Source organism: Pteropus alecto, unplaced genomic scaffold (assembly GCF_000325575.1).
Source record: "Pteropus alecto unplaced genomic scaffold, ASM32557v1 scaffold749, whole genome shotgun sequence".
Classification (NCBI taxonomy): domain Eukaryota; kingdom Metazoa; phylum Chordata; class Mammalia; order Chiroptera; family Pteropodidae; genus Pteropus; species Pteropus alecto.
This window is the reverse complement of record NW_006443564.1, coordinates 247,311-259,569: the sequence shown is the minus strand read 5'-3', so window position 1 is coordinate 259,569 and position 12,259 is coordinate 247,311. Positions and strand designations below refer to the sequence as shown.

General features: G+C 39.5%; 1 protein-coding gene across 1 annotated transcript in view; it reads left to right on the top strand.

Annotated features, from left to right (window-relative positions):
* PASD1 (PAS domain containing repressor 1) overlaps positions 1 to 12,259 on the top strand; it is a gene marked incomplete at its 5' end in the record, with an annotated part of 65,332 nt that overhangs the window by 17,516 nt on the left and 35,557 nt on the right. Inside the window, 1 exon segment of the mRNA XM_025041238.1 lies at positions 4,520 to 4,602. Within this exon segment, the coding sequence (XP_024897006.1) occupies positions 4,520 to 4,602 (83 nt within the window).

The window sequence follows — 12,259 nt, the reverse complement described above, 5'->3', positions numbered from 1 at the left end:
GAGCTTGGAGAGTTCCAGTGAACAAAGACCATTCTGAAAGAGGGAAGGCGTAGTAGAAAATAAGGTACAAGAAGGAGGCAGGGGCCAGATTAAGTATGAGAACCACAATAATGAGTTTGGGTTTTATTCCAAGTGTGGTGGAAAGGAGGAGGATAGCCTGATTTTTTTCAAATTAAGTTTTCATTTACAGTTGACACTCAATATTATATTAGTTTCAGGTATACAGCATAGTGGTTAGACATTTATATAATTTATGGAGTGATACCCCTGATAAGTCTTGCCACCCACCTGACACCATATGTAGTTATTACAATATTATTGATTACATTCTCTATGCTGTACTCTACATCTCCATGACTATTTTGTAACTACCAATTCATACTTCTTAATCCCCTCACCTTTTTCAAACAGTCCCCCAACCACCCTCCCATCTGGCAACCGTCAGTTTGTTCTCTGGATCTATAAGTTTGTTTCTGTTTTGTTTGTTCATTTATTTTGTTTTTTAGAATCCATGTATAAGTGAGATCATATGGTATTTGTCTTTCTCTGTCAGGCTTATTTCACTTAGCACAATAGCTTCTAGGTTCACCTGTGTTGTCGCAAATGATGAGTTTTCGTGCTTTTTTATGGTCAAGTAATATTCCATTGTATATTTGTATCGCCTCTTCTTTATCTACTTGTCTTTCGATTGGAGCATTTAATCCATTTGCATTTAAAATAATTGATAAGTATGTGGTTATTGCCATTTTAGTGTTTTCTGATTGTTTTTATAGCTCTTCTCTGTTCCTTCCTTATTTTGTTGTCCTCTTCTCTGGATGATTTTCTATAGTGTTGTGTTTGGATTCCTTTCTCCTATTTCTTGTATATCTCTTGTAGACTTTTGGTTTGTGATTACCATGTGCTTCATACATACCAAGCTATGTTTATAGCAGTCTATTTTAAGTCAGTTATGGTCACTTAAGTTAAAACACATTCTAAAATCACTACCCTTTTTTATCACCTGCTCCAAGTTTATGTTTTTGTCATTATATTTTGCTTTTTTTTGTGTGTACCCTTAATTTACTGTTGTAATTGTAATTACACATGATCATTCTGCTTTTATTTTTAATCTACTAGCTTTAGTGTTGGTTGACCCACTGCTTTTATTACGTGTTTGCCTTTGTCAGCGAAAAATTTTTTCTTTGCAATATTTCCTTATTCATATTTTTATTTTTTTTCTTCATCTCCTTAAAGAAATTCCTCTAACATTTCTTGTAATACTGGTTTGGTGGTCATGAATTCCTTCAGCTTTTTCTTATCTGGGTAGTTCTTTATCTTCGATTCTAAATGATAGTCTTGCTGGTAGAGTAATCTTAGTGGTAGGTCCTTGCTTTTCATTATTTTGAATATTTTGTGCCAAGCTCTTCCAGCCTGAAAAATCAGCTGTTGAGAAATCAGCCTACAGTCTTAGAGGAGCTCCCTTGTAAGTAACTACTTATCTCTTGCTGCTTTTAAGATTCTCTCTTTGTCTTTAACATTGAGCATTTTAATTATAATATGTCTTGGTGTGGGTTTCTTTGGGTTCCTCTTGTTGGGGACACTCTGCACTTCGGGGGTTCTATGTCTGTTTCCTTCACCAGGTTAGGGAAGTTTTCCACCATTATTTTTTCAAATAGATTTTTCAATCCCTTGCTCTCTCTCTTCTTCTGGTACCCCTATGATGTGAATGTTGCTACAATTGTCCCAGAGATCCCTTAAACAATCCTCATTTTTTTAAAATTGTTTTTCTTTTTGTTATTCTGATTGAGTGTTTTTTGCTACCTTGTCTTCCAAATCACTGATTTGATTCTCTGCTTCATCTCATTTGCTGTTGATTCCATCTAATGTATTCTTCATTTCTGACTAGTTCTTTTCCATGTTTTCTATTTCTTTGTTTCCTATCTCTTTGTTGAAGTTCTCATTGAGATCATCTATTCTTCTCCTATGTTCATTAACTATCCTTATAACCAGTATTTTGAACTCTGCATCTAGTAGATTGCTTGTGCCCATTTTCTTTAGTTTTTTTTTTTTCTGGAGTTTCATCTCGTTCTTTCATGTGGGACATGTTTCTATGTCATTTTGGCTGCCTCCCTGTGTTTGTTCCTATGTGTTAAGTAGATATGCTACATCTCTGTCTTGAAAGACTGGCCTTATATAATAGGTGTACTGCGTGGCTCAGTGTCTCAGCATCCCTGGTCACCTGAGCCAGGTGCTCCAGGGGTGTCCTTTGTGTGTGATGTGTGTGCTCTCCTGTTGTACTTGAGCCTTGATTGCTGTTGACACTTAGTGGGTGGTATTGACCCTCAGGCTGTCTGGTTGGGAGGACTGGCCATGACTACAGTGGAGGAGCTTTTGTGCAAAGCCTGACCCTGTGGAGTGGGATTCACTTTGTCAGGGCTCTGGTGCCTGCAGAGTCCACTCTCTGGGTGTGTCATTTGTGGCACTAATTGGGTGGTGCTCTGGTGTGGTCTGAAGCCAGCAACCAGGTATGTTGGTTCTGGGGCTCCTTGGGAGTGGTTCGGTGCAGGTCCAGGTCAGCCACTGCCTGTGCATGACCCAGGGCCACCTAGTTGGAGCTACAAAGTGACCTGTGGTTGGTAACTGCCTGTGCTGGGTTTTCAGATACCTGGGAGAGGCTGTACTGTGAACCAAGGCCAGCTGTCACTAGTGCCGGGCTTGGGGTTGCTTAGCAAGAGGTGCAGGGCACACTGAGGCCAGCTGCTGCTTGTTTGGAGTTTGTGGACCTTTGGGAGATTTTAGAAAAGTCCACAACACAGGCAGCTATTTGTATGAATTAGTCTCTGAAAGAGGTTCAGGCTGACCTATGAATTGGGTGTGGCAGGGTCTCAGAGAATAACCAACGTGGAGTAAGAGCAGTGTTAGCTAGGTTAATGGAGACTCAGATTTGGTGCTGTCCTGTGCCTGCAGGCTGTAAGGAATGTGGGAGGGCTCGCCAAAGGAACAATTGCACTTGCCGCCATTTTAGTTCCTGAGAGAGCTGCCCCTTTAGCCGTTGCCCTGAAGCTGGACAATTTAGTTCCTACTCGTAGGTTACAGGCACTTTCTGAGCTGCTGTCCTTCCCTGGAGCTTAGGGTAAGTGTTTTTGAGCGAGTGAGTCTGTGTTCGGGCCCTTTAAACCCATTTCTGTTTAGAAAAAAGCTCAACTTGCTGCCAGTGTTAATTTAATTTTACCTAAACTTGCTCTTTAAGGTTGAAGGAAATCTGACTAGTTTTCGATGTGAAAATAAAACATAAAAACTGTTCTTGGAGTTATTTCTAAACAGAACTTGTTTCTAATCCTAATGTAACAGAAATGTATACATAATTTAGATTCATCAAATGAATCTTCAGCTAACAACTGTTCATGAATGATGTTGATGTCATGTGTAGGAATATTACGTTTTCTGGGATTTGACATATTTGGCAATTGAGAATTACTATATTTTGTAAATGGAAATACCACTACTAAAAACAGAATGCCATAAATAGAATGATGTCATTTGTTTCCAAAGACTGTTGCTATACTAGAGTGATACAAAAATAATAATAAAAGTGAGATATTTCGTGGCAAACTTTGGGGGTAGATTAGGACTGTAATCCACCAGTATTCTTAGGGCAAACGGGAAATGGATTAAGAGGACACTTGGGTCAACAGCAGCCTTCCAACTCATCCAGACTGAGTCGCTGCTGATTTACACAGCCAGATTTCGTGGGTAACTCACTTCCCGGCATTAGTGCTCCAGGCTGAGATAGAGTCCAAATGCCTCGCCGATGTATTGGAAATTGGTAGGAGAAACTCAAAGATATCTCTTATCTTTTAGGGCAGTGATAGATGCCATCATTTTTCCAAATTTAAGATGGTGAGACAAGTGGTAGAGAGAAAAGCAAGTGAAGGAAGGTGCTTGGTCTGATTGCCTCGTTCATTGTCCCTTTCTGGCAGCTCTCTGGGATCTGAGCTCTCGCATCTGAAGGCAGACATCCTATCTTGGGGTTCACCCCCCTAAATCTACTTCCTCCTCTGAGAAAGAGCAAAATCTCATTTGACACACCACCCACACCCTAGTCTCCCTCATAGCACAAGGATCTCTATTTGTGATTTAATCTAGTTTTTCTCTAGGTTTCTAGGATATTTATTCCAGATTAGTGTTAATTTTGGAAAACATATCTTGTGAGTACAGAGGGCTTTTTGGATGAAGATTTTTTTTTCGGTGTGGCTGTGTAGCACAGTGGAAAGAGCAGCGAACTTAGAGTTCAACTTTGAAATGGATCTACTTTGACCCTAGAACTGCTAGCTGTGTGTCTTGGGCAAAATCATTATTTCTCTGTTAACCCTCAGTTTCCCATCTGTAAAATCCAGTGCCTTTCTGACATTGCTACGTGGATTAATTGTGACATTGGATATGAGGCTGCTTCTGAATTTACCACATGCTATACAAATGTGTCAGGTATTTTTACTCTATAAGAACACTTTAAGTATCTAAAATGCCAGTTTTTCTGCAGGAACTTTTCGGCATGAGGGAACCCGACGACAACATTGTGCTGATAGAAGATTCAGATGAGGAAGATACATCTGTGGACTATCGGTAAGAGGCTAATGTTGATATAAGTAATAGAGACCTAGAACACACTTTTATTAAGTAAAACTAAAACAAGAGAAATAACATCTCAAATATTTTCGTCCATCAGAATGAAAACAAACCAACCATCGAATCCAGACGAGCAATCTACTAGTCTGAATTCCCTTTCCCAGCTAATATAATTCATATTTTTCCAACTGAATATAAATACAAATGCTTGGCTTTTTATTTAAAAAAAAACAATTAATAGAGCAAAATTAACTGACAGATTTAATGACTTTCAAGTTAAGACAGTACATTTAAAAATAGTGCTTGATTCTTTTTTCTTGAAACACTTTTAAATGGTAGAAGAAAAAGTATGCATTGTGGTAACTTCTATATACAGATTATCCCTCTTTTTGCAAATCTAATCTGTTCTTTAACACTTGGTTAGTAACAAATTTTCAGAGAACAGCCAGCATTCCATTATTTTGAGTGGGAAAAACAAAAATGCATTCTTAACCCACAGGAAAATGCCAATTTGTCAAATATCACTAAAACCCCTTTATACACCTATTTAACAATCCACTAAGGATTTCTGTAAAACAGAAATTACTTCTAATCTTATCTACTTATTTAATACTTGACAAATTCATTAGTAAATTTGTTTGTATGTACTAAGCCATAATATTATCCTCTACTCAGTGTATAGTATTGGGAATGGGTTACGTTTTCTTTCCACATCACAGTGTACATGTACATGTAAATAAATAACAATACATTAAAGATGTGCATTACCTGCCAGTAATACTTAGCAAAATAAAATAAACATGATAGTTTTTCAAGAGGTTTCTTATGATTGAAGACATGTTTGTGTGAGGTCTGGTGGTGACAGGAGGGAGCTGGAGGCTGTGGTCACTGTTACTATTTGGTGGTGGGAGGAGGTAAGGTAGAAAGAGCTGGTGAAGAAACGAGTTAAACAGGAAATGTCTGAGATACATCTGTGTTTGGATCTAAGGAACCAGGGGAGAATCTTTCTTTCCTGGAGGAGAGTTAAGAGGTGTTTGGCTGTGAACCATTGTCTAAAGTTACACACAGGGCAATGGGATGAAAAGCAGAGCTCACAGTGGCACTCTGTTTGCATTCCCTTTGCTTGGTGTTCTACAGTTCTCACTAACAGAAGACTGCATTTGTACATTGAATGTGACAGGTCTGCTCATACCATGATCACACTCACTTGCACAAGCAAAATTTTTTTTTACAAGGATTTTAAATTTCTTGTAAATATTCAGCATTTGTATTTGTGGTTCATAGGCATTGGGGACATGTGCATGGCCAACCTTAAGATAATTGCCATTCGACTTTCCTTTTTGTTTGTTTGTCCCAGCTGTATTGAAGTATAATAGACAATTAGTAGCTCATATTTACATTGTACAATTCAATGAGTTTTTAAAAATTATAGTTGGCATACAATAATATATTAGTTTCAGTTGTAGAATAATGATTAGATATCTATATGACTCATGAAGTAAATCAGGTACCCCTCTTCTCCCTCACATATTTTTTTACAACACCGTTGGCTATTTTCCTTATGCTACACTTCATATCATCATAACTATTTTGTATCTATCCATTTGTACTTCTTAATCCCTTTGCCTTTTTTCACTGTTCCCCCAACCTCCCCTCCTGTCTAGTACCCCTCAAAATATTCTCTGTATCTATAAGTTTGTTTCCATTGTTGTTGTTGTTGTTGATTTTGTTCTCTAGATTCCACATGTACGTGAAGTCATATGGTATTTGTCTTTCTCTATATGACTTACTTCATTCAGCACAATACCCTCTGTGTCCATCAAAGCAATACTTTCTCCATCCTTTTCCTTTTAGTCTCTTTGTGTCTTTTAATCTGAAGTGAGTCTCTTATAGGCAACATATGTAGGGGTCTTGTTTTCTTATCCATTCAGCTTCCTTATCTTTTGGTTGGAGCACTTAATTCTTTTCCATTTCAGGTACTTGTTGACAAATATGTAGTTATTACCATTCTTTATTCATGTTTTTGATACATGTTTTTTTTTCTTCTTAAAGAAGTCCCTCCAACATTTCCTGTACCACTCACTGGCTTGGTGCTGATGAATTCCTTTAGTTTATTTTTTGTCTGGGAAGCTTTTTAGCTGTCCTTCAACTCTAAATGATAGTTTTGCTGGATAAAGTATTCCTAGTTGTAGATCCAGGATTTTCAACACTTTGAATATTTTGTGCCAAGCCCTTCTGTCTTGCTTAGTTTCTTTTGAGAAATTGGCTGCCAGTCTTAGGTGCTCCCTTATGGGTGCTCCCTTGTAGGTAACTAACTTCTTTTCCTTTGCTGCTTTTAAGATTCTCTCTTTGTACTTAACCTTTGGCATTTTAATTATGATGAGTCTTGCTGTGGGACTCTTTGAGTTCATCTTTTTGGGGACTCTCTGAGCTTCCTGGGGTTGTATGTCTATTTCTTTCACTAGGTTAAGGAAGCTATTTCTCCAAATAGCTCTTTAACCATTGTTCCCTTTCAGGTACCCTATGACCCAGATGTTTTTACATTTAATTTTGTCCTATAGGCTCCTTAAATTATCATTATACTCTTGTCTTCTTTTTCCTTGCATTCTGATTGAGTGTTCTTGGCTTCTCCATCCTCTATATCAGTGGTTCGATCCTCTTCTTTATCCACTGTGTTGATTCCCTCTAATATACTCTTCATCTCAGATAATGTGTTCTTCATTTCTGACTGGTTCCCTTTTATAGTTTCCATTTCCATTTTTGTGGATTTTTTCTCTTTGTTAAAGTTCTCACTGAATTCATCTACACTTCCCATAAGTTCTTTGAGCTTCTTTAGAACCAGTATTTTGAACTCTGCATCTGTTAAATAACTGGACTCCATTATTCCTGGATCTGTTCTGTTTTCTCATATGGTTTCTGCTTCTTTGTCTTCCCATTTTGGCTGCCTTTCTGTGTCTACTTCTATGTACTAAGCAAAGCTCCTAAGTCTCCCGGTTTTATTAGTGTGGTTTCGTGTAGTAGGTGTCTAGTGGCACAGTCCTGAGAGGGGTTCAGCTGCAGGCCAAGTTTAGCCCCCAGCCTGTGCCCCTCCGGGGCCACCTCTTAAGATTGAGCAAGCAATCCATAGATGTTGTGCTTATAGTTGCCTCAAGAAGCGACGCCAGAAACTGAGGTCAAGTGCCACCAGTGTGGGTCTTTGTGCTGCTCAGCAAGGGGCACCTGACTAAGTGAGGACACACCTGGATGTGGCTTGGGTGGGGTCATGAGTTGGGGGAGGCGACGTTTCAGGGAATCCTCTGGGTGGGGCGACCTCTGTTACCCAGTTTGATGATCTCTCAACTTTGTTGGTGCTGTGTTTGCACACTGGAAGTGGAGAGGGCTCAGTACAGGAACAATAGATACTGCCACCTCTTCTGTCCAGGAGAGAGCCTCACCCTGGCCCTGATTCTGACAACTCAGTGTCCCCCTGTCAGTCCCTGTTGCTCACTTGCGCCGCCCCCCCCACCGCAGCAGCTAACCTGGCATTGGTGCTCAGAGGGAGCAGGTCTGTCACCGTGAAAGTCCACTCACAGACACGGCCCCTTTAAAAGGCGTCAGCACCTGCCACTGCTATGGCCTCTGTCCCACTCAGCCTCTGGGGACTGGGCAGTCTCACATCTTCACCCCCTCCTACCTTCTTCCGTTGCAGAGTGATTTCTTAATTCTCTCCCTAGTTGTTGGGCTTCTGTTCATCTAGGGCCCCAGGCGATTCTGCTTGCTGTTTGCTCTGTTTCCATTCCAACTTTGATGTGATTGCAAGAGGGATAACAGAGTCTCTATCATCTACGCCATTTTGCCCAGTCTCCATTCAACTCTCTTAATGTGTTTTATCCCTCTCAATTTTTCTTGTAATGCATGTGCTTATTTAGTCCTCTTAGGCTTGCCCATTTCCTTCATTAGTTTCTCTACTTTATTAGAAGACCTTTTCCTGACAATGTGGAGAAGAAAATATCATAAAACATAACATGTTTAAAAATGTGAACTCTCAGGAGAATAGCTGAGATACAATATCAGCAAACCATATTCTTTTGCTTAGGAGCACATGACTTAAACATTTTCTTGCATGCAACCTATAGATTTATATAGTAGGTTTGGGTAGTGAATTTTTGTGTTTATTATCATATCATTATAGCAGATATTCAGATAGTGAGAGCTCAGAGTGAGGAGGTCTGCATTTTATTTTTAAGTAGAGCTTAATTGAATGAAAAACATTCCGATGCAGAAATGAGCCAATTATTACATCTATGCCACAGATCTCCACAGAATATAAGAAAAGTGTTTACTTGAAGCCTAAAATCATATCCTTTCTAATATTGCAAGAAATTGTCACTCCAGTGTGGATGAATGCACTATAGTTGTATATATTCTATACTTTCATAAAATATTACTAAAGTTCTTTCAAAAATTAGGCAATGGATTGTTTACCATGTAGGCAGTAAGATGGAAAAATGGCACTTAGGAAAGCAGTGATGGATTTGATGAAGAAAATTCTGTCCATTTCAGTTCCCTATCCCTCGTATCTCTCCCCTCTCTTTCAACGGCCACTGTTCTGGCTTCAACCACCTCGGCTCTCACATGATGGATCGTTGGTGGACATTGTTCATCCACTAGCCTGAGGTCTGTAAGGGAGGCACTGTCAGCCTCATTTTTTTCTAGCACAGAGCCTGACATTGAATAGGCAGAAACGAACATTTGCTCAGGGACTGACTGATTAAATGATCTTATCAAAGTGGTAATCCATTCCATGCCATGAGACCTTTCAAACATAACACAGTATTGTTATAAATTTGTACAAACCAGTATTGCCTTAATTTTTCATAGATGTCTTCCTTGTCCTCAGGATATTTTCAAATAAAAAGAAGAAGAGATTATGGCATGTCAGGGTTGTAGTTTGCAGGCACACCGAACACTCATTGATAATCTGGCTCCCACTTTGTAGTGTAAGGGATGGTTAGAAAAGTAATCAGGTGCAAAGGTCATAGGGACCAAAAGCTCCCAAAATGCTTGTGGAACTTCTCTTGGACATTCTGCATGTTCTTTGACAGGTGAGAAGCATCCCACAAAGAGGCTTGAAAGCTTTGTGTATGCTTATGAACTGTTTAGAAGAAAAGGTCTGTTTCCATGTAGGATGTCCTGTCCTTGCATATTTCAGATTTGAGGCTAAAGAGTCTTTCATTTCAGGAAAGGGTCTCAACAGCTGGGTTATCTTCTTTCAAAGCTACTGATGCACTGGAGTAGAAAGTCTTGCTCTCTTGGGCCATTGAAGATAGAAACAAGTAAGGGATAGCTGAGAGTTGGCAAGGGGCAGGCAAATACTATGTTATTACTGCTAGAAGCAGAAGGAAGCACCTAGCACGCTTTTAGTTTGGCTAATTGTATGTAGAGGTGAGATCCACATTCCTGTTGTAGCATCATCTTAATACAGATCTATCTGTATTTGATCCTTCATGATGTGATTTTATGTTTATTAACCTAGTTACTTTCCACAAATCTATTAAGGTAGATTTTAGATCCATTTAAAGATGAGAAAGTGCAGTCGATTTGTCCAAACTCACACAGTGGTTAAAGAGTACACTAGAAATTGGAACCCAGATTTTCTTGGGCTTGTTCCTGTCGGGACACCAGTTTCAGGAGCTGTGGCTGGCATGGGATTCCAAGTAGAAAATTCAAGAAGTCTTTGGGAAGTACTTTCTTGTGGATGTTACTGAGATATTTTTTTTTCCTTAAATTTCACCTTAAATTTAGCAGGAGAGACGAATTAGTAGGGTAGGAGGCGATACCGATTTGCCCTAACACTTATTTATGAAAATAGTATATTTTCACCCCAAGGTAGAGTAGAGAACACTGGAAAATCACATGACAGGTATTTCCCCTTGCTTGCAGTCTTTGAAAACTGCCACAGTGCTGCAGTTGCTCCCTGGGGAGACTCTACCCTGTCAGCACCCATGCCAAAAAATAATAGGCCTGCTTAATTTCCCTTTCAACTTGTTTCAGTGAAGAGTTATCTTGTACAAAGTTGTGGGGAGAATTTTGCAAAGATGTACGATGGTCCCAATTAGTGAGGTTTTGTTGTATGGAACCTTTGTCCTACATAGCACTGACTTCATTCCTTATGCCCACCCCATCTTGAGCAGGGAAAGGGGCAATTTGGTTGGGTTTCTTTGCTGCTAAGTATCTAACTTTCCCGGTCTCATCACCTCAGTCCCAATGCAACTTATTCATACAGCAAATATTTAGCATCTACTCTCTGGGTGGTTCCATTCTAAGCTCTGAGGGCACACCACTGAACAAAAATCCTTATCTCTTTGGAGCATATATTCTAGTGGGAGAGAAAGATAATAAATCAACAGATGAGAGTAGGTGAGATGGCAAGGAGGGCCAAGGGAAAACATTAAGTAATGAGAGGGATAGGGACTGTTATGGGGAAGTTAAATTTTATTAGGTTTTGCCATACACAATTGACATTTTTGTAGGTTAAAAGATGGTACAATATGAGCAACTCTGAATGGTTTAAGGTAATAGATAAGGTGACCAGCTAAGGCCTCAGAAAGCGGGCGACTTTTTAGTTACCTGAAAGGAGTGGAGGAGCAAGCCACGTGGATTTGGGAGGAAATATTCCAGAGAGAAGGAAAAACAGGTGCAAAGTTCCTGAGGTAGGAACACATTGGATATGTTTGAGAAGCCAGTGTGGCTGGAGCAGAGTCAGCAAGCAGGGGGCAACCAGTATGGAGGGAGGGCAGAGAGGAGCAGAGGACTAGAACATGCAACACATGGAGAGGACTGCAACCAAAAAGGCAGGAGAATCTCTGGGAGGGGAACTGGGCCTGTGTCAGCTTGCCCATGCTCCTGTGGAATAGCCAGGAGATAGCCACTCTAGAGGCATTCACCATTATTTCTTCCTGCTTTTCACTGCTATGTGAAGCCTCAGGCAAGGCACTCTGCTCTCCCTCTGCGAGTAACTTGGCTAATTCGACTCCACACTGTCTCCTGTCACTTTTGCAAATGCTGCGGAGGTCTTGTGGTATAGTTATAACAAAGAAACCCCCAAACAAAACAAAAAAATCCCCCACATAGGTTTGGGATATTTTAAACTACTATATTTGGATTTTATTTCTGTTTGGCCATTTATAGGTTGTGTGATCTTGGAGAAGCTTCATTAAGTCTCATGTAGAGACTGATGAAAAGAAGTCTAATAAATATCAAAGTTTGGAAAAACCTGGGATGAATTATCTGAGTATTAGCCTATTTATGAAAAGTAGTTTTGGATAAATATGCTAGCAGCTGCTTTTTCTACTGAGACAATTAACACTGGAATATTTTTTTCTCATGGTTTTCATTTGTCATCCGGTAATGAAGATGCCAGGCTGTGTATTAGGTCTCCGAAGAAGTTGGACAGGGCTTAGCTCTTTTGACGTAATGCTTTTTGCTTCACCCATTTTTTTTTTCCTTTACCCATTTTTATCCCAGGATATTCTTTTGTTTTAGCTCTATTAATTTTTTTTTTTAATTTTTAACTTCTTATTTGAATTTTGGCAGGAACTACCATTTGTATTCTCCTTTGCCCATACTTAAAACTGTTTGCATTTCCGCCATTTGCTTTATCATTATTCTCTCT